The sequence below is a fragment of the Amblyomma maculatum genome, chromosome 2 (genome assembly GCF_055883805.1).
Source record: "Amblyomma maculatum isolate TAMU_Amacu chromosome 2, ASM5588380v1, whole genome shotgun sequence".
NCBI classification, from domain to species: Eukaryota; Metazoa; Arthropoda; class Arachnida; order Ixodida; family Ixodidae; genus Amblyomma; species Amblyomma maculatum.
In genome coordinates, this window is record NC_139345.1 from 126,160,306 (window position 1) to 126,184,191 (window position 23,886).

At 43.3% G+C, this 23,886-nt stretch overlaps 1 protein-coding gene across 1 annotated transcript in view; it reads right to left on the reverse strand.

Annotated features, from left to right (window-relative positions):
- The window catches only part of LOC146199790 (diuretic hormone receptor-like), a 138,728-nt gene that overhangs the window by 8,611 nt on the left and 106,231 nt on the right, over positions 1-23,886 (reverse strand). Inside the window, exons 7-11 of the mRNA XM_084592811.1 lie at positions 14,705-14,792; positions 11,371-11,437; positions 9,966-10,051; positions 8,141-8,273; positions 1,360-1,401 (exon numbers count right to left, since the gene is read on the reverse strand). Of these exons, the coding sequence (XP_084448937.1) occupies positions 1,360-1,401; positions 8,141-8,273; positions 9,966-10,051; positions 11,371-11,437; positions 14,705-14,792 (416 nt within the window). The remainder of the gene's footprint in view (positions 1-1,359; positions 1,402-8,140; positions 8,274-9,965; positions 10,052-11,370; positions 11,438-14,704; positions 14,793-23,886) is intronic.

Sequence of the window (23,886 nt, forward strand, 5' to 3'; positions counted from 1 at the left end):
TTCCTCGGCAAACGAACAATATATCGGCACTAAAAACCTCTAGGGTAGGGACAAAGCGCGGGCATCGTCTACCACGGTAACAAACCTTGGAAATAACTTTATATATTTGCTCACTGTTGTAGTGGCCAATAAATGCGCCAAACGATATCTAAGTTGACAGGGAGCCAAACTAAAATTTTAATTGCCACACGCTTCGTAAAATGGCTAGTTTAGACCGAAGTAGCCACCAGCGGCACCCCTAGCTTCTGTCCCAGCAATTCAACACTACCGTGCGTTACTCGCATGCACATAAAACATACAGACGCACACACACACAGACACATAGATACACACACCTACAGCTACGCACATAAGAACGCACACACACACATTTAGGCTTAGGTTCGCCCAAAATGCGGAAAACGTTGAAGCAAAACAAGGGTTGCTGTCAAGTGCGTTAATGTCTTTAGTATGATAACTAGAAACTTTGACTTTTGACTTCTTTGGACCGCTTGCGTTCCGCGCTTACCCTGCTAGCTTTCTCGCAATGCGCAGACCAAAAGGGGACAATCATGCTAGAAACACTTCGGTATCTTATCACCGAAATGAGGGAGCTGGCTGATCACACAGCATTATTACTTCTTGAGGAGATGAGTACAACTTCATTCTTTTCTGCACAGCATGTACAGTAAAATCGTTTGGCTAAGTGAGCGCGTGCTCCTTAATCTGATGAAGATAGTCTTTTCTCCTCTGCTTCGCGGAAGGGACAAGAAGATGATGAAGTCAGACTCTTTCTGCGGTGCTGCTCGCTGCTATGCCGTTGCGGCTGTGTTGTAAACACACTAAAATACATTTAGCCTTCGCGTAACAGTATTAAACGGTGCAGCGAAAATATTTTAAAATATTTGGATCGGCTTGTCCATAAAATTACATTCTCAGTCGATTCACTGACTAATGTAATTGGTTTAGCAAGTTTGCTGAAGGCGGGAGGCCAATATCACGGATTAGTGTTAACAGAAGCTTCATCCTGCACATCGAATAAAGTCACAAATAATTATATGCCACAAACGAATAACAATGCCCCGCATCTTTGCTCCTAAAATCAAGCACCCAATGAAATTGTAAGGCTTTAAAAAGCAAGAAAGACGAGACGGACTTAGTGAGAAATGAAGCAGTGATGAAAGCATGCCCTTCGTCGATAGTAGGTGCTTCAGCTTTCCTGTTTCTCTTTGACCAAATTTGTAGAACTTTGCGTTCACTTCTTAGGAGAAACATTATAAATTAATTTCCACACGCTTTGAGGGGTCACTGCAAGTGTAGTTGTATTGAGCTGCTGGGTTCACAAAGGTGCGAAATTGGCTTCTAGAGCCGCATACTTACCTCGCCATTGAGAAAGCAGTACAGCACGGCTACAGTGAAGCCCTAAAATAGAAAGAAAAGAATTAAGATATTAGCTTGTCGCGTTTTAATCTCGCAAGAAGAGGTTTACATATCCAAAAAGAGAAATTCTAGAATCTAGCATAAATATTTAAGGGTCGCCGAACAATTTAAGTTCAGAAAATGCAATGGTAACCATGCAAACGGACATGAACCTGTTTCTTAAAACGTCATTGTCTCTGTAAAGAAAATGACATTATTCAAAACAAGTTTCTTTTTTTAAATAAGCGACGAGATGGTAATTGAATATATTATGGAAAAAGGCCAGGTCGAGACGGCAAGGTGGAGACAGCAAGGCAAGGGATGCCATGTCTGGCATTTATGGTGGTGGATAACAAAAGCGCGTGCCACAGGCGGCGCCACGGGATAATGACGATGGTTTGTAAGCAGGAAAGAAGATCCACGGAAGGATCACACAATTTTCCCGGGGGATTGGTAACGGCCAGCCTGGTCGCACCTAAGTAACCGATGCAAGCGGCTCACAAATGGCTTCAAACGAGACACATGAACAATTTCAGTACCACGGTGACCTAGAGGGGTAATGAACAGGTGTGACTGCACTTCACTGGGGAAGTTTGGGTGCAGACCTTGTATAGACCAAGACAGTGTAGGTGAAATATATTACTAAGGCAAGGGGTGGGAAGCGGTGTGTAAATCATTACTTTGTCACCAGGACGGAAAGGGACCAGGCGATGAGTAGAATCGTAGCGACCCTTGCGATCTTCCTGGCAGGTTTTTGTGTTGAGGCGAACGAGATGACGGCATCTGGCCACACGGGATGCGAAGTGGGTAGGTAGTGATGTGGAGGAAAAATCGGACGTAGAGAAGAATGAACTGTCGAGAATTGTGGTTGAAGGGTGGCCATAAACCAGGGAAAATGGAGGGTAGCCTGTATTCCGCGCTACTGCTGTATTACAGAGAAATGTTACGAACGGTAAAACAGTGTCCCAATTTTGATGATCTGGTGTGACGTACATTCAGAGCATATCCGATAACGTGCGATGAAATCGTTCAGTCTGACCATTAGTCTGGGGATAGTAGTTCGAAGTTGTCTTATGGAGGGTGGATGATGCATGGAGAACTACGGCAACTGTCGATAAGAAGGTCGTCCAGAGGGTCCCTTAGGAGCAGCCGGGAAGAGTCATACCGCAATACAATATATAAAAAAAAATTGCAACCTCTTCAGCCGCACCTGTGGGAAAGGGATCACCTTACGCGCTACGTCCACGTAGCGCGTAAGGTGATCTACAGATGTGATGCTGCAATGGTTGTCGGGATTGGGGAAAGGCAGGGGACCATATACGTCGATGCTATTTTGAATGACGTGTCGCGAGAGGGACGGGTTTGTAGGAGGCCCGCCGGTGGAGACGTCGGTAGTTTGCGACATTGCACAGGAGACAGGAAGTGACATATTTAGCTACACTAGAGGATAGGCCAGTCCAAAAGAATCTTCTCTTCACGCGGTCGTAGGTTTTGTGAAAACCTACGACCTACAGTAGCGTCATCGTGTAGAGCCGCTAGGGTACGTGGGCGAAGCACACGCGGGACGACTGTGATTCAGTGGGTTCAAATAATTGTTCGAAGCGGCACCAATGCGCGTAATAGGGTGGTGCAGGTTGAGCCGTCGCCATTGAATTAATGTGATTGTAGGCGATGTCGGTCGGGGCGGGAGTACAAAGGGAGGCGGGATGCAGCGACGTGCGCGTAAGTTGACGCTTGATGGAGCACAGGGGTGCAGATGACATAGGGTTGGTGATTGTTGCCAGGCCTTCCTTAATGATGTTGCGGAGACAGGCGTCATTATAAGGGGAGGAATAATGATCGCACCCGTGTCGACAGACAGAATTAGAATAATGACCGTGGTGTTTTCGCTCAGGTTTGGCTGTGCCCCGTCTTGGCAGAGGGGGATCCAAGCGGCACCGGCACCTGACATATAACAGTGGAGTTAGCGATGGAATCATGAAGCGGCTCAACCACCTCCACCTATAACAGTTCATACGAGAGTTAGAGGTTCTGTGGCGTGCTATTGTTTAAAAAAAAACAATTTTTGACCACAATATTAAAATAATTGAAGTGATCAACTTGTTTTTTTAGTCATCAAAACCATATTTTATGGGATTTTTGGAATGCATGTAGTCCCGTATAAACTTTTACCTCAAAGGAAGATAAAAGAAACAGGAATGGTGGACGGAACCGAAGATACCTTAGAATGTGCATTTCATTTTTGTGCCACCGGCGATAAGATAAACATATAATTCAAAATATATTCATAAAAATGTACAGGTTGCATCTAGCACAGATTTACGTCAGGTCCTTCGCGCGCCTACGCAGTCTCAGCATATCGAATAAAAATAAAATGGCCAATATATGAGAACTTAACACATATTGCGAGCCCAATATTGCAGAAAAAAAGAAAACAAAAGCGATTGAATACATCATTCGCCGTTATCTTCTATAAACAGCTTATAAAACAGTTATCTTCGAAAACAGATTATCAAAAATGTAGAAAGCCATGCCTGATGTCATTCAGTAAGAAACCCGGACTCTGATATGAGCGAAGAAAAAGTATTAGGAGGGCACGCAAGCTTCCCGTGTATGTTTACGACGCGACAATGACAGTGAGGCGAAAGCCTTTCAAAGCAAATGGAACAACATTCCGTGCGCGAGAGTTGTGCACGATATCTGTGAATCGGATCTGCGTGCTGACCTATTACTTGTCAATCATCCTGATGCATCATCAAAAAATAAAATTTAATCCTTTCTCCACCCGGCATTATGCCTCCATCTCTTGGATCCCAAGCCTAGCGCTCTAACTAACTGCGCTACACTCGGCATCGTGAAACGCTCTTCCTTATTCTCCTTTTTACGGCGAGGATGATAGTAGTGATCACAATGACGCTGAAATAAGTAATAGTAACAATTGTGGCAGAGTTGATAATAATGGTGCATTTAGTCTATAATCATGATGAGAGCAAACGTTATACATCCTCTGTATCAGCAACATCCCGACTTAAGCATCTCTGCAGTGTAGATTCTATAGTGCTTTCGTAATTTTTTAACTTCCATCTGCTCCTCCTCTAGTGCATTTTAGTTCTCGAACATGCATTTTTACTCTCTGAGTCGGTCTCTCTATAATGGAGCAAGAAACAAGCGCCCATGTTCTACGCGGTGTCAGGGCATATCAAATAAACTAAGTGTTCAAAATTTCCGGTGAAGTCCACAACGGTGTCTCTCAAAGCCTGAGTCTCATTGGAAAGTTAAACCCTACAAACAAAACAAACATTTCGCGGATGAAAATAAACTGCATAAAATATCGCAAAAACTAAAACTGATGTCCTATTAACGATGTGTAACTATGAGGCACTGGGAATTCCAAAGCCGCCAATTAATTGCGGCCTTCTATGGCTATTTAATGAGCAACAAAGTGGGAATATGCGGGCATTTTTAGATTTCTTCTCCATATAGAATGCTGCGGCCAAAATGAGCACATATCTCGTAACGCTGTACTTGGCACAGTCGAAAAGCATAAATCTTGAGCAATTCGCCGAGGCTCCAAATGAAAAGAAAACAAATCATTGGAAGCCTGATCCCTTTCTTTTTATCCAATAAAGCACTCTTAGTTATCTTTTGTAATCCTGCATTTTTTCCTGTGACTGTGCATAAGCAAGGCTTATTTGCCGGCATGGACAAAAAAAGGCAAATGGTAAAAATAACTTGTGGTTCGTAGTTGTAAATGTATGCTGAAAATTTCTGTAGCGTCGTATGCACAGCGTACATGGAAGTGAAATGAAAACCAGCCTCCCCATGGCTACTTAAGGTGTTGTCCGGATTGCAAATATTCTTGAGCACTATTTTACCTGTAGCCGAAATTCTTACAAGTTGAAAAAACGTCTTAGGTTTCTCTTCCTTACATACTATTATAATAAACAACCTTGTTCATATTCCTGTGATGGGCGACTCCACAAACATAATGGCCGGGCTTGGACTCTTCATGTGCAAAGGGCTACATTAACTTCGGAAGTTCTTTATGTTAAGGAATTTTGAACACATTTGTCTGTCGGTCATTACCCCTTCTTGTTAGTGAAGGTTGCCAGGTCAGTCCATTACTGCCATAATATTATGATTATTTGTTTCATATTTATTTCTGACATCCACAGACAGTCACGTCAACAAATACTTCTGTTTGTAACCAAAGAAAAATTGTGCATAACATAGGCCTCAACACACTGCCATAACAATGATTACTGAATAAATTTGCTGCTCATTTGATTCGTTGGCTGAGCCCGTTTCACAGCAGTGAAACGGGCTCAGCCACGGCAGTGAATCACGACAAATTACAAATCAGGAGTGCGGTCATCAGTCAAAGTGGCAATCTCTGTTATCGGCCTGCTCCATTCGTTTTCTTAATGCATGGAGAAACTTGTTAGAAACACTAAAACAATAACTAATCGCCCGAGGGGGCTGCGCTCCCTACGAGGTGAAAACTATGCCGACGATGATATCCGCGAATCTCTCCTGGGATGTGCTATCGACACCAGGTGCCTTTTTCTCTTTTGTGCCCATCTCTAAAGTGGAAATCGATATCAGATTGAAATCGAATAGAGAAAAAGCACAAGAAAAAGAGTAGATGCAACTTCGTTTTGTTCTTGCAGCAAAGGATCATAGCAACTGCTCCACGATAAGGCCGCATACTGAAGCTTGCCTGTATCTCGACAACATTGCGAGGCTGTTCTGACATGTGGCATTATTTTCATCGTTGCCTTTTTTTTAAAGAAATCTACTTCATCCATCTTTATATCGTAAGTTTTTTTTTCCTTTATTGTTCTTTTTACATTCGGGCTCTAAGTCTTTTCCTTTTTTGGCTGCACTTCAAACGTTGCGACGGGGTCCTCATGCGACCGGATTGGCATCATCGCAAAGTGCTTTCCGCGTGTTTCGCGTCAGGCATCTAAAACGATGGTGTAGAGGCACATTCTCCTTTCGCTTGTACCTAATAGCATGCAGGCTCCCGGATTCCCACTGCGCCGTGGAGAACAGGCTTCCATTCCTGCGTTTGTTTCTGAGTGGCGCCTGAACAGCTGACTTTTCAAGGACAGAAGAAACCATGAAACATGGAGCGTAGAGAAAGAGCGAAAGAGCGCGCCTGCGTCGAAATACAGTTTTGCAACTTTCTCTCAAATTTTGTAGCATTTAGTATGGTTCCATCACCTGGACAAAAAAAAAAAAAAAAGACACAACCGCTTCTTCGTTTTGCAAAGAGTAGACGAAAACTTTGCCACTTTGCTCCACGCCATGCTAGAACGCACACAATGAACACGTGACCACGTTTTTTAAGAAGAAGCACTCTCTGGACAAAATGTCTATAATCGAAATGACATTAACAGATATCGATGGAAGCTTTGAAACCTTCCCGAGCACCTTGAAATAGAATGTTCGTTTCGACGTTAAAAGCAAAGTGGTGTCACTTCACAAAGGTAAATTTTTGATTCCCCGCATTTATTTACATCGAAACCAAGAAACAAATGTTCCTAGCTGCACTCGCTTCTGCCATCACCATGGGCCCCGGTGGGCTGCGTCCGAAAACGAAGGAGTGCTAACGCGAAGTGTAGGTCACATATTAATAGCTTCCGACCGACGTTCCAGAATCGAGACCACATGATTTTGCTATTCCGTGGGCATCGCGAAAGTGGGGCAGGTGCAACAAGCGGGGCCGTAAGTAACGAGCGTTCGCAAATAGCTTATAATGGGCTGACAGCTCTGGACAGGTGCGGAATACGTACCGGCAGAGTGCAGCTGCACACGCACAAGTGGGGCTTACCAATGGCGAGGCCAAGTCGAAATTAATTAATGAAATAGTGAAGGAAACAAGGACGATTAAATTGGCACTTCTACAGCGGCGGTTCCGTGCGCCACCAGGACATACGCTCTTATTGCGGTCGACGGCCCCAACGGAGGTACGTAGCGTCACCTGGTGTATGTCCAGAAACGTATATCGCTGTGGCAGCTAGCGTTCCCAGTACAAGATTCCTGTTGTGAGAACACACCTGTTCACTTTCGCAATGTCCTTATTTGAAGGCCATACCTCAACTCCCTCTGTAGTCGCCACAGCCCACATCTACGATATCATAAAAAAAAAAGAATTTTTTAAAACTCGTGTAAAGAGCCCTTTTGCGCCTGCGCAGTTCCTAGAACGCAGCATGGACAGATGGACGAACTGACACCAAGCGGCATACGTTTTTGAACATGTGGTGCGAAAGTTCAGCTAACAGGCGTGCTTGAGCATGCTCGCTTTATATGACCAATTAATATTTAGAGTGTCACAGCGTACACCATTTTACGTTGCCTCAAGTAAACTATTTTTACCTGTGGCCACCTAATGCCTACTTGTAATAAATATATATGCTCCGCCGTTCATGCCATGTACTGTGACAAATCGGCAAAATGGCTTGAGAAATGCGACACTTATCGCCTTGAAATTGACTTCCTATTTCATCCTGCCATTTCATTGTACTTATATTGCTGCGTTCATTTCTCGAAGGTAGAAGAATGCTCGCAAGCTGCCCCGACAGTGTTCCGAAGGTACCACGATCCTTCCCGGTTAGGGGGCTGTTGGGTCTCAAGGTTCCACACAAGCAGCCGATAACAACTTTTTTCCCTAAAATGTATGATGCTAATAATCCAATATAAACCTAACTTCTCTTTTTCTGCTCGCTTGCCCTCTTACCTGAGTAGAGAGGAGTGTGATCTGCAGGTAGGTGAAGATGACCTTGGCCGTCTTGTGTTGAGGCGTCCAGATCACCAGGATGTAGCTGACGCCCAACAAAGGAATCAACACGAGCAGTGCCTTGGCCGCTTTCCTGCGTGTAAAAAAAACCGTTCATGGAATTTATTGCACATACCTGTGAAATAGCCCCATATCCAGTTCCAAAATTAAAGCGCCTAAATAATTATTTTAGCCTGATACGCATGCAGCGAATGCTAAACCATTTCCAAAAACGTGGCAGTTAAATCTTATGCGCTTTATATTTACATGTACCAGGGAATTGCCGTTGCTTCCATGGGCGTACAATTAGAAAGCAAATGGTCAACCTACGCATATGTAACCATGAATTCATTGGTGTCGTGACAGTCTCTGGAAAGTGACAGCGATGCTTTGAAAATATATTTTCAATGTTCGCATTTGAATTCTCCTCTATACCAGGAGCCAGAAGTCAACTCTACTGCGTAGTTATTCAGCGTCAAATAAAAACAAGGCAATTCAAGCATGGCTATTTTCCCATGCTTCCATTGGCGACTGAGAACAATGATGTACAATCTGTGTTTCGGAAGAGAAAAGCGTATACAATGTACTTGTGAATGCTTTCAGCGCTTTACATTGAGTAAAAATGCCGTCTCAATATTCCCTATTGCCTATGAGAGATCATGTTGAAGGCAAATTTTGCATTCTGAAGAAGGTAAGGTTTTATTTCCTTTTTATAGCACCTGATTCAAAGGTGCGCCCCATTATACCGTAACAACGTGAACGCCAGATGGCTGTCGTGTGATGCCACAAAATATTTATCCTGTAAGATCTTTTGTGTCATCTAAGCAAATCATGGTCATGTTTTAGGGAGAACATTAGAACCAGAAATATGCAGCGGAATCAGTCTGATGACGTCAGTAGAGCCAAAGTAGAAAGCCATATCGATGTGTAATGAACAACTTTTATGTAAAAATAGCTGGAATAATGATAAATGTCCTACCGAACAATAATGCAAATAAATCAAGCCTTGACTAACTTCTTGACCTCTACGTTTTACTGCCCTATTATTTCTCGACAGCCACTTCACCTCTTCACTTCACTTTATTCACCTTTAAGACGTTCTTCCGGGGATATTACATAAAGGGTGGGTTAATATATACAACAAAATAAATACATGTCACTGGCTTACAATAAACGCAGTTGTAGCATGTAAGAAGGTAATTGGGCACATGATAGTGGCGACATTAGTGTGGAGGGAATTCCAGTCCATAGCAGTGCAGTCCACAGCAGTCCACAGCCACGAAAATTATAGTAGGTTTTAGAGGAATCTCAACTCAGGACAAAGTGATCTGCCTCCTGAATTCACAGACGCTCTGCAGTTAGTGTAGATGCATCATTGAGGTTACTTCATTCCTCATTCGGTCCAGTTCCACTTGAGTTCAGGTCTTTCTCTTCAGCATTTGTCGTTTACTTTCTAAGTGCATGTTAAAGAAGATTAACGAGCCTCCGTTGAATGCATACTACTTCTACCCCGATGTTCAATAAATTGAATATTAGCACACTCTTCACTCTGCGTTGCTATGTATCACGCCTTAGTTAAGCTCCTTACTATAATCGTAATGGTTATTGATTAGCTTCTGCGAGAAACAGAGGGGCAATGCATTTGTCCTATACCTGACAGATAACTAAGTGCCAGATAGAATTTTTGTTCCAAGGTTGCGCGAGTGATGATCAATGCAAGCCACGTGGACAAGGTCCCTGTTTTCGGGAGAGTCAGCATTCCAGCTCTGTGTGGACTCGATCTTACCGGTACTGCTGTGATTCCACTGATGTCGCAGCGCGGAGCTTGGTGATCAACACCCACATGATGTGGCTAAGGAAGAAGATGTTCGTCTGGAATCAAAAATATGCGTACCTGGTAGCAGATGGTTTGTCAATGTATTCCACATATTTCTAGGGCTCCAAAAAGACACGATGCCTCAGACAACTTTATGATCTCCCCGGCCTCTATTACCAACTTCACTTGATCGGCCTTTCTGCCTCAATTCTGTTCCTCGAAAAAGTACCCACTGTGGTGCCCCTTACCGTACTTATGATTTGCCTGATAATTAACCAGTTCAGCACCTTATGAAAATATCTATTGTTGTATAACATTGGCCATTCTGCACTAATGATTGGGATGTCAAAAACCAGCAAGATGAAGAAAATCGGTGAGCTATGCGTGATATTAGCTTGTATTTGTAAGTTGAGGACAACGCAGATGACTAGGCAGCGTCAAATTGCAGGAGGATGTTAAAAGATAGTAAGCGCGCAGAGTAGATTAAACAAACAACTCGAGTTAATGACATTTTAGCGGAAATCAAGAAGAAATGGACATGGGCAGGGCATGTTGTGAGAAGATAGAACAACCAATGGTAGCTTAAAAGGTAATAAATTGGAATAAAAGATAAGGAAATCGTAGCAGGGGCCACAGAATGTTAAGAGGGCGAATGAGGTTAAGACATTTGCAGTGGTGAAGTGGGTGCGCCTAGTAAAGGACAGGACTAATTGGAGAATATTGGGAGAGGCCTTCACGCTGGTATAGTCCGAATGTTTATGATGACGATGATGATGTATGCTAAAATAATCACAAAGAACAAAGAAGCGAAAAGTCCTTTCCAGAAACTAACCAAGAAATGCTGCTCCATACGGGCAGTGACCGGTTCTGCTACCTACTTTGAGAACAGCATTTCAAAGCCACTCTTCTGCTCTTACATCCTTCAAAACCGTTATACAGTCTGCAAGCTGCCTCTATTACGATAGCTATAGTGATCAATGATGCACTCCCCTCATGAAGGCTCTTCATAACCGAACAGGACAGGTGAGTTCAAGTAACGCGCTGCGTTTTAAGGCTGAGTCTGCTCACTTATTCATCTTCTGGATTATTTCCTTGTTTTCTTTATAAATGGTGTCCGATAAAACGTCCACTACAATATGAAGATTTAAATAGAAATATAACTGCATCATGGTAGCTATTTCCTGCCCTAGCAACTATCCACTAACATTTACTACGGCCATCGAATAAAGTACTTGATTAAATTGCAGGACAATTAGGCTCACTGTATCAAGAAGATACCGAAGGTTCTCCTTGACAGGCCTAAACAATGGCCATTCTTACTGTGAAATTAGCGGGAATCCCAAGGAAGAAAATGGAAACTTTGCTTCACACTTACCACGAGCACGAGAATGACGGGCACGATGAATATGCAGTCGTAGATATCTTTGAGTTGCCATATGCACCTGAAAATAGGAGTTTTCTTATATGCGGGAACCCTCTCTCTGTTCTATGTGCGCCTATAATTGAACACCATGATAGAACGAACATAAAAATGAACCCTATAATGTAATATTGAAGGAAAAAAGAAGAAAACGAGGGGTTGGCCAGAAAAGCTGCTTGAATAATATTTATCGAGAAATGAACTGCCAGCACACAATGAAGGCAAGCGAGATGCTTCCAGAGGCTTCGAAGGGAGTATAATCGTATTGCTACGGAACATACTAGCAACCTCGTTAGAGCACGGTGCAAGGCCAACCACACTTCCTTTGCTATATGGGCAAGTACCTTGAGCCCTACGACACACTACACTATTTTGCAAGCGTTGGTCATCACATCTGTAAGAAGCTTTAGTGCATTAACAGCGCGCACAGTTATGTTCTTGGTACTTCATTTAACGTTAACATCGCCCACTGATTGGGAGCATTGCGCAATCCTAAATTAAGCGCTAGGTTTGCATTCCCGTGAAAGAATAGTAAAGCAATTAGCAATATTTTATTAAAATGTCGCGATATTTAGTTCAATATCATTTGAACTGCTCCGCATGACCACCACCTATTCGATTTTAAGAGCATGAACTCTGATTGCCATACCTCCCAGTATCCGCAACTGATGTATTCAAACTAAATTCATGACTATTGGCCAAATGAACGAGTCCACTACTATTTGTGGACGAAAAAAGTGCTAAAAAATCAGAATTTTACCCTTCATTGTAAAGGCATTTTTCTGCACATCTATTTTTTTTTGCTTTAGCTGAACACAACAATATAGATAAGCAGTAGACATTAATAACGGGATCATTAGGATGAAGTTAGAACAGTGACGCAATAAATAAAACAAAGCCACTTTTGCTACCGCACAGTTTCAACCACGGTCTAAGGTAAAGGCGACAGGAATGACTATGAAGACTGGTTATGTGACTCGCGAGAAAAAAAAAAATGCAGATAACCCTGAAGAAACAGAAAATCAAGTATGGATGCTTAGAACCTTGTTGCGATTCACACTGCTTGTGCACTTTTATAACTCAAAACAACTGCAGGCAGTAAGACGTTTTGCTGCTTTTATATAGCAGCACGCATTTCTGAGGGAAGAGTTTTAATTAAGCGCTACAATTTGCACTTTATAGTCTGTTTTCGCATTCCCACCTATGCGAAGAGATTGAAAATGTGCCCTTTTACGTTCCCATAATGATTTTATTTTTCTAGTGGTTCAATTGGATGGTAAAATTACGGGCGCTCAAGACGTACATCCTTCGTAACCTTTCAAGATTTTAACATGTCATATCGTCAACAAGTAGCTGACTTGCCGCTCGTTTGCCTCACCGAGAACAAAAAATGAAGAAAACTCGCTCCAGTTATATGAACGTTACCAGAACAGGAACCATTGCCATGTTCTTATATGAACTAAAGTTACAGATAGTTGCGTCAAAGCAACGATTTGAAGCTGGTCGCAAACAATTGTTGTGCAGTATGCGAGGCAGTTCTGAAGGTTTGCGCGGTGTACTGCAAGTTATAGTTACAGAACAAAAAAGAAGACATTGTTTAGAATATTACATTCATATTCAATTAGGGCATAAAGATTAAGCCGAACAGAACGTCAGCAAGACGGCTTTCTGATATTCTGCTACTGTAATAGTCAGCACTCAACGGGGCCTTACAATGTGAAGCAGGAAAAATAAACTGTACTCTTCGTGAGGCGAAATATGCTGTTCTTACTGTTAAATGCTTTTCACTAAGCAAAGGTAAAAACTTTGAGGCATCCGTGTCGTCGGTTCCTTTCATATTCATTACATTGGGTCCTTTTCAACGAACTTGCTTAAAGAGGCAATCATAATCTTCATCTATTTCATTCGGCGTGAAGGGATCCCTCTTCAAATATACTCTGTGTTGAAATTCATTCTTCTTAAAGAAGCAGCAATACTACACAGAGGAATGAGTCTTCATATTGTTGCAGCATGTTTCGAAGGGTCAAAAATCTCAAATATTTTCTGAGATTATCAGAATCATATGTGAGGTTTCTTTCTGAAACACGCAATAAATGACTCCGAAATCCCATCGCCATCTCTGCCATCAATCAAGGGCTTACTGCAGCCGTTTTATTGTAGGGAAGCCATCTACACATTTATTAGGACGAAGGCCAGAATAACTGCAATGCGCTGCGCAAAAAAAAAAAAGCGCATGAGGTAACTGTAACCGATTTTTTGTATTCTGACAATACCTTATCCGAAGATCAAGCCTACTTTTTCAAGCGTGGCACACACGGCGAGGAGCAAAAGCAAATCTACCCGCATTTTCTGCATATAGGCAGTCGCACGAAGTAAAATGGAATACGATACACTACGAACTGGCTAGCTTTAAATTACTGAGGTGGCTCCGTTGTAGGGACCAATCCCTATCAGCAATCTTAACCTTATACACGCAGAATGACTGCTTCTGTTTTATTATTGCTTACCTGGAGAGAACACTCACAAACATGACAAAACTAAACCGCCCGGGCGGTTAAGAGCTTCGTTTTAACCAGAAATATCAAGTGGAGGAGTACTGTGCACTCGTTGCTAAAGGTAAGAGGGTTCTGTCCGGTAATCTGACTAGAAATGAAGTTGTTACAGTGAAAGCTGCGCGAAGCGTCCCCAAGCACGCCTATGGGCAAATTACGCTCTCGCTGGTAAGCCTGTGCACCCAGTAACCTGTAATTTGGACGCGTAAACAGAGCAGCAAATGTGGAAAAAAGTGAGATCTCCCATTTATTTCAACCTGTTTCCACAATTATCTGCGGAAGAAGTTCCTACAGTTTCAGTGATGAGCAAAAATGTGGGTCACGTTAGACTCAGAACACGCATTTTCACTTGCTTTTCTCGCTCATACAAGCGGATATGACCGAGACCCCAAATTAACACATGTGTTACCTCTCCATTTAAGCCTTAGGAACACTGAGTTAATAGATATTGCGCATACTGTTATTGCTTTCTTTGCCTAAGTTAAAGTTTGCGGTGGCTAAATGGGAAGAATCTGCTTTACTCTGGTGCCATCTTGCAGCATAATTTGGAAATACCAAAACAAATGCGCGCAAACAAAAAAGTGAGAAGATAGGCTTCATTTGAACATTCGTTATTATCTTAAAAGGCAGTGCCGTTAAGAATAGTAGAGAGTATAGGATCTTCAGGAAGACAATGATGTCAGTTACTAAAAACATTATGTTTAATTCAGGCGGCTGAAAGAAAAAAAAACACTTACATGCCACCAGAAAGGTTTGGGTCATAGTGGTTAGGACTGAGGTATGCCTTGGTTACCGCCCACACTGACACAACCACGAGAGGTATTCCTGCGCAAGAAAAAGAACATCGTAGGAGACACCATTTGAAAGCATACAGCTATATTCACAGGGACAACCTTGTGCGTTCATGCCATAACAACCCGGTTCTCAACGAACAATTCAGTAAAACACTGTAATATGCAATCCTGAAACTTATGTCGAAAATTGCTAATTCAAAACTTTACACATCAAACAAAATATGATTTCGTTCTTCCTCAGAAATGCCACCCTGTAAGTGCGGGATGAAGAATAAGTAGAAAAATTAATACAGATTTGTCCCCTGGGTTAATCATAAATGTCGTGCGAACGAGATCTGCACACGTCGAATATATATGAGGAAGAGTGAAGCCACCTAGGTATGGAAGTAATCATCACGTAATTCCTTCACAAATTCATGTAGTCATTATGAAGCTCGATCACAAGATAAAATTTTGTTTTTGTATATTTCAATGCTCGAATTCGAAGGTAGTAGCTGAAGCAATAAACGAAGGTCTGCATATCTGTTGCTTACCATTTTAACTCAAATAGCGCTTCTGTATATTTCAAACCTCTAATATAAAGATGAAAATAGTTGAAGTGGTTAACAATGAACAACACGCGTTCCCTTGACCTTAGCATTTTTGCTACCTTAATTTCGATTTATATTAGTTATATTAGATTAGAGCTCAGTGGAGGCTTCAGATAGAGGCTAAATCTGTCCTTGCAGCCTAGTAACGTTTTAGCGGTAAAACGTTCATACACTTGAGTTTAAGTGCATTCCGTACTTTTCAAAAAACGGCACCATATGATGATAGTAGCGTCGGTACCCATTTCCCTTTAGGGTGAGCTGATAAATGCAATATTATTTAATTTAGTCCGTGATTAATTGACATTTGAGTATATTAAAAGGAAAATATACAAAGTATTCACATCCAAAATCCGGCGCCATGCAGCTCATTTATCATGCGGTGAAGGGAACTCTACCACGAGGTCTTCACTTTTGAGATGTGTTTCAAAAGGCCACCTCAAGGCACAGCATGCCAAAGGGAAGATTTAAAGATAAGGCATACTGAAGTGAAGCAAAGGCATTCCTTGATACTCCTAGGGGCTGTCTGCTATGTTTCTGCCAAGAAATGACAGTCGCACTTTTACCGTTCGCTCCCTGGCGGAATTACGCGTATCTTCGTAGTCATTCATGCAGTATTGCTTGCCGTATTGCAGTTGGAAACACAACATATTTTCTGCTACTTGAAGTCTTTGAGTTTTGACTTATATCGTTATGTAACTACAAACACCATTAAGCTGCTCCTTAAGAGTAGATGGAATATCGTTTTTAACACTCCATTATTTTTTGTGGATAATAAAATTTTTTTTCTATCCATATATTTCAATATTATTATTGTAACGTCAGCACATATTTAAAACACTGATTAGTAAGCCTCGGTACCAAAGAACAATCCTTTCAGGCCAATGCGTCGTCCGAACCGCATGCACAGGGCTTCGATTTCAAGCACAATGCTTGAAATCTATTAAATTACTTCTACTGTCTGACTCACACCACTAGAGAGCATCTTGGAAAATTTTGCCTTCGATGACGCATGACGCATGTGCTATATGTGGTAACTCCAGTGAAACAATTGACCATATTATACTCGAATGCAATGGTATCCATCCGGAAGTTGATGCAGGTGCAATCACTGTTCCTAAAGCTCTGGGGTTCAGAGATACCAGTGGCCGGGTGAATAAACCGGAGGTGGAAACTAGCAAAAAACGACTGAAAGATTGGTGGCTTAAAAGCAGGGAAGTGATATAATGTTAGTAATGTAGAAACAAAAATTTAATAAATAGAATGATGGTTTATTTAACCAATCTAAATCAATAACTAAGATATAGGGAGAAAAAGTAGCATGATAGCTACTGCTACTACTTCGTTTCAAAGGGGACGCTCCTATATTCCATCCATCCAGCTTTAATTTGGACCCTCCTCTAATTCCATAGCTCTATTTTTATGTGCTGTGTTTAAAATTCCCGCGTGTGAGTTTATGGTAGTGAAGCCTTAAACATGTCCACCAATCAGTATTTTTACCTGACGCCGTCTGTGGCAGCGGCAGTTACATGTCGGCGGAAGGAATTGTACTTTCTATTACGCAGTAATGCTCCTCGAAACAAGAAGCATATTTCTAATACCCCTGCCACCGCCAAAATGCGCTGAGTGTCAGGTGCTGCCACAAATGATTAGGGTCGGCATATTACACACGCGAAAAAAGGAATACACAAGCTATTTCATTAGAAGATTCGCGAGGTGCAACGAGAACTCTTCTGGCTGATTCACTCAGGTAGGAATGGTTGCACTTCTAATCTACATACTAATACAAAAACACAAAATTATGAAAGTGCTTTCGAATAAACAAACATGTGCAACCCAGAATGCTTTTCCTGCTGCCCCACACGGTAGACGTGGTAGTGGCGTCATTAGCCTAGCTGAAAATAAACTTGACTTGATGCCTGTTGCACCGTTTATATAGCCAGAAACTGAAAAATCGATGCCGAGGTTTGGTCTGACTGAAACAAAAAAAAAAAAAAGGAAGAATGATGATGAATGGGCCGTACGGCACATAGTGACATTATGTACAGCTCAGTGAAGAAAAACTCTAGCAAAAGCTGCAGTCATACTGAGTGCTTTGTTTTCGCGACGGCCCATTATGTAACGCCATCCTCAAGGTAACTAGTTGCACTGGGCATATATAGGTACAAGCGCGTGACCCACTCTCTATGTTTTGGTTTCGGCGTTAGTCAGAGCATAAAAACCAATCGGACGAATCAAGATACATTGTTCGCATTTGGATGCCCAAAGAATTTGCTGTTGTGTCATAAAGGCACTCAAGAAAAGTTGTATTATGCTGGTTTGCACTGCTAGTAACGTCTTTTATTCATATGAGCTGACGCGTTTCTTTAGCTGCGTCCACGCCATTTCACTCTGGAAATACGTCTTAGGTTATGCTCTTCATGCTATTGGTTGCCTTCAGACTGGAGTGCCTAGTGTTTCACTTTTGTCGACCACAGCTGTTTCAGATTTCCCACAGACTTTGGGTCTATCTTCCAGTCCATTGATTCTCGAAACTTAGGAATACATCATGTTGGATCTTTTGTAAGACTGGCATGCAATTGATAGCCTATGCCCAACCCAATAGATTGAAAATATGCGCTAAGAGATAAATAAGCACTGAAAGCAATGAAATAAAAAGAAACAACGCTTCAACTTACACACATTGCCTGTTTGATAACTTTCTTGCACGCATGACACAGGTCTGTACGATACGTGGGCTGTACGATACAAACTGTCGTGATGTAGCGGGTCAGTGCTTTTCTTAAGCACGCTTGGGCTGCGCCCCTCTACGTTTTTATTATTTCCACTTTTATTGCAAATGACGAATTCCCTGGGCGGCGGTATATATCGGTTCGAAACTCCAAATTGCTTTAAAAATCTATATTGAAGTGTCCAACAAAAGAAGCCGGGTAGTAATAGAGTAATAGTAGCCCTGGTTCCTCAAGAGGACCTAGCTATAAGGGAGTGGGAATAACGTAGTTTTCCTTAGGCTGTGGTAAGGTGCCAGCATCGCCAGAATTTTTTTCCGTCATTGTGGGCAACAAAACTGCACCTCAAAGGCAGGCTGCCTACGTGTGCTTTGCGGGATTTCCAGCGAGGGCTTTTCCCTGTGCTCCACTCGCAGCCCTAAATAGTTCTTCAGGCGAGTAAGTGGTTCTGACGATGAAGGCGTGGCAGGTATTCTGAGTCCTGACACCTAAGTGGCCATGCACGACTACATTTCTGAAGACAGGGACTGAATTTGGAAACTATCACTGTGCTTGTTTTTCTTTTCGATATGCGTGATCACTCTATAACTAGGTGTTTATAAGGTGCTTAGCAGAATTCTATATTAATTTCTATAGCTTTGTGTGAGGGTAAATATTCTTGTAATCGGCGGCTTTCGGCTATCCCTTAGTCACTCAGAATAACTGTTTACACGGAGGCTATAAACAAGGAGATGCAGCATTGAGGATTATGTTTACAATAAATATTTGCACCCCCCCCCAAAAAAAAAAAGACAATTGAGTGAACCTCCTCTACTGCTTATCGTTATTCTAGGAGTATTTTCAGATAGTCCGATTGATATAAAACTCAGTATTCAAGATTAAACATCACTATATGTCAAAGCATCTATATATATATATATATATATATATATATATATATATATATATATGTACTTGGTTGCTAGAGGTTACATAAAAGTGAAAAATTGCTTCATACTGTTTCCAAGTTTATTTGTAGTCGACGTTTCGGCAGGAGCCCTGCCTTTCTCAAGACTGATGGTACATGATTCTTGTTTGTCTTCTTATAGGGTTGGCCAGAGGTGATACAAACAATATGGGCACACACAGGTGAGTCAGCTGGACACGCACAACACACACATACACACACAGCTGCGGAGAGCAGGCTAGGCCCAATGGGCCATCAACCCAAGGCACCGGCCGCCGCGAGTCATTTGTATACAGTACAAGACACAATACAGGCAACCGCGGAACAACCTTGGAAGGGGAAAAAAAAAAAAAATAAGAAAAAAAAATAAGACGAAAACAGGTGGGGGAAGGTGTCTGCTGCAGGTGGTGAGAAAATTATTCTTCTTGTTCTCACTAAAAGATGGGAGCGCCCAGCGTGATGAGAAAACCAGGTGGACACTGCTGGTTAGAAGAACCTGACAGCGGCGAGTAAAGTTCGAGCAACTTGCGACGGGAGATGAACCGCAAAGAAAGAATAAAAAAAAAAAAGTAAGTAAATATGTGGGACAGTAGAATGGTGAAATACTTTGAGGTTTTCGCTAACAGATGTGAGGGCTAAGCAAAGGAAGAAAACAGGTGGGGGAACGTGTTTGCTGCAGGTGGCGAGAAAATTATTTTTCTTGTTCTCACTGGGAGCGCCCAGCGTGATGAAAAAACCAGGTGGACACTGCTGGATAGAATAACCTGACAGCGGCGAGTAAAGTTCGAGCAACTTGCGACGGGAGATGAACCTCAAAGAAAGAATAAAAAAAAAAAAAATAAAGTGAGTAGAATGGTGAAATACTTTGAGGTTTTCGCTAAAAGATGTGAGCGCCAAGCTTGGCGCTCACATGTCATGTCATGCTGACATGTCATGTCATTACTGATGTCATGCTGCAGCGGTACGTCACCCTTACTCATCTAATTGTGCACATCTCCCAGAGCCGCACCACTCTCCCAGTCCTTAACTTCAGCTTTTCAACTCAAGTTCTGCCCGAGGGAGTTTCATTAGCTACGCTGTCACCGATGACCGATTGTGCCATTTCAGCTCTGTCTACAGATCATACAACTGCCGTCCCTGCCAACACCCCCTCGTCGTCCACATCGCGCCCTGATCCGCTTAACAGCATGATATCAGCTGATCTGCAACCTGAATTCGCCGCTGATTTACACAAGCTTTTGTTTACCTACAGTGACCTTTTTGACTTCGGCACCCGCCCATTGGGTCAAACGACAGTTGTAACCCACCGCATTGACACCGGGGACGCCAGTCCTATCCACAGGCGGGCGGCCCTATCGTGTTTCGCTTGCCGAGTGACGCGTCATTCAAACGGAGGTCGAAAAGATGTTAACGAACGACATAATCGAGCCTTCCAGTAGAACCTGGGCATCCCCTGTCGTGTTGGTCAAGAAGAAGGATAACTGTTGGAGATTCTGCGTTGACTACCGTTATTTGAATAAGATAACCAAAAAAGATGTATATCCTCTTCCGTGCATCGACGACGCGCTTGATTGTTTGCACGGAGCCAGCTACTTTTCATCCATCGACCTTCGTTCCGGCTACTGGCAGATTTCTGTCGACGACAGAGATCGTGAAAAGAAAGCGTTCATCATCCCTGACGGCCTCTATCAATTTAAAGTCATGCCTTTTGGCCTATGTAACGCCCCTGCAACTTTCGAACGGATGATGGACTCATTGCTGCGCGGCTTCAAGTGGACGACTTGTCTTTGTTACTTAGACGACGTCATTGTTTTCTCGTCCACTTTTGACAGCCACCTCTATCGCCTTTCTACCATTCTCGAGTTATTCCGCAGTTTCGGAATAGCTCGAGTTTCGGTCATCGGTCATCGCAGTTTCGGGTGAGTTTCGAATGCAGTGTCGGTCATCGGGAAATCAAAGTGCTTGGTGACTGGGTAATGCTTCCGGTGTTGAGCCTGACCCTGACAAGATACGTGCCGTCAGAGATTTTCCTACTCCGCGTTCATCCTGCGATGTCCGAAGCTTTATTGGCCTATGTTCCTATTTCCGACGATTCGTCCCGAACTTCGCAGTCCTTGCTCGTCCGCTCACCCAACTCCTCAAGAAAGACGTTTCATTCTATTGGAGGCCTGAACAAGTTGCAGCTTTCTCAGAGCTTATTGCTGCTCTAACTACTCCACCAGTCTTGGCCCACTTCAACCCTTCCGCCAGTACTGAACTCCGTACCGACGCAAGTGGCCATGGAATAGGAGCTATTCTCGCTCAGCAACAACACGGCCGTGCAAGGGGGATTGCGTATGCAAGCCGCCTCCTCTCAACACCCGAACAAAATTATTCTATTACAGAGCGAGAGTGCCTGGCGCTTGTCTGGGCTATTACGAAATTCCGCCCTTATTTGTTTGGCCGCCATTTTACTGTGATAACAGACCATCATGCCTTGTGCTGGATTTCCTCTCTCAAAGATCCTACTGGCCGTTTGGGGCGCTGGGCGCTACGATTACAAGAATACACCTTTTCCGTCGTCTACAAGTCCGGCCGGCTTCACCAAGATGCAGACTGTTTGTCACGTCATCCCGTCGACTCCCCTAGTCCTACAGACTCTGACGATGACGCATGTGTCTTGTCTGTCTCCGCCTTTGCTAAGATTGCCATGAACAGCACCTAGATCCTTCTCTGCATTCTATTATCCTCCGTCTTACCTCCGACCGCCCTGACCCATCTCTCGCCTTATTTGTGCTCCACGAGAACACCCTATACCGACGTAATATGCGACCAGATGGCACAGACCTTTTGCTCGTCGTTCCACAACACCTGCGTTCCACCATCCTTGAACAGTTCCATGATGCTCCCACGGCTGGCCACTTGGGTGTCTCTCGCACATACGACAGCCTGCGACGACGTTTCTACTGGCCGGGACTCTACCGCTCTGTCCAGCAGTACATTGCCGCGTGTGAACTGTGTCAGCGTCGGAAGAAGCCCACAATTTTGCCTTCAGGTCATATATGCAGCCGATACCCATACCAACTGACCCATTTTCCCGCATAGGCGTTGACCTCCTTGGCCCTTTTCCACTTTCCGCCTCGGGGAACAAATGGATCGCCGTCTGCCACCGCTTACGCTACTCGGTACGCTATTACCCGAGTCATCCCGACCAGCTGCGCCACGACGTCGCTGACTTCCTATTAGAAAACGTAATTCTTCCTCATGGTGCTCCTCGTGAACTACTAACTGACCGTGGCCGCTGTTTCCTGTCGCGAGTGGTGGACGAAATTCTCCGTTCGTGCTCCGTCCGCAACAAATTCCCCACCGCATATCACCCCCAGACCAATGGCCTCACGGAACGTCTAAACCGTACCCTCACAGCCATGCTGGCCATGTATGTGTCTGACGACCATCGAGATTGGGACGTTCATCTCCCCTTTGTCACATTCGCCTACAATTCATCTGTCCATTCTACCGCTGGATACTCCCCATTTTATTCATTATTTGGCCGACAACCGTTACTACCCTTCGACACCTCCCTACCCGCGACAGACGCCACCAGTATTTACACCAGTGATGCCATCACCCGCGCTCATGATGCCCGCCGGATAGCTCATGCCAGGCTCTCCGCATCCCAAGACTACCAAAAGATCCGGTACGACAGCCGCCACCGTGATGACCACTACACTCCTGGATCTCTCGTTTTGCTGTGGCTCCCGTGCCGTCGAGTGGGCTTCCGTGAAAAACTTATTGCCCCGTTACACTGGCCCTTACCGGGTTTTGCGCCCCGTGACCGACGTCACCTACGAAATTGAATCTGTGGTTCCGAAGTCCCCATCCACAGCTCCAACCTCCGAAATAGTACATGTACCCGTCTAAAGCCCTATTATCAACGTTCTATTTCGCTAACATAAACCGCACCGGGACTGTGCTTTTCCCGCGGGGGGATAGTGTTACTTAGCGGTATTCGCTGTTCGTGATGAAGATGAAGAAGTGCTACAGACTCCGAGAAGACGACGACGCTGAGTGTTGTGAAATCAGTGCCCTCATCAACGTTAGCTGTGCGGAGAGCGTTCAGACTGTAGATCTTCCACGTAACAACACACACACACACACATATATATATATATATATATATATATATATATATATATATATACCATCCCCAACGCTTTCCTTGGCCTCGCCGACTGTTGGCTTCTCTCCTTCATATATATATATATATATATATATATATATATATATATATATATATATATATATATATATATATATATATATATATATATATATATATATATATATACATATATATAAATTATTTTTGAACGAGTTTGTATCAGGGATACATCCCTGTTGACACGAAAAAAATCACAGTTTGCGCTTAGTATCTGGGTGTAATGTTAGCGCATCGGAATTACATCATTTGCTAGTTAAGTATTACTGAAATCTAGCTATTAGCAGCAAGTTCAAATATTGCTGCTCTTCAAGTGGTAAGCATGTTTTCTAGACACTTCGTTTTGCGATAATGCTGCCTGCAAGAGCAAATGCTCGAGCGTAAATATGAAGCCAAGCAATTTACCCCCATGACAAAATAGAAACACTTGTAACAAAAAACTACCTTCTCTACGAGGCAAGAATACTGTATTAGCCTTTCAGAAGACGTCAGATGCAGTCGTGAGCAAAAGTAGTATGCAACACGCAGCCGGTGGCGAAGCTGTGGGGAAAACAGCATTGAAACATCATCCAGCAACAGCTACCTGGGATCTAGATTGCCGTGACGGTGCCCAATTGTACGACATGCATGTGTCACATTTGCTGTCCCTGTTCTTGGCGCTAGAT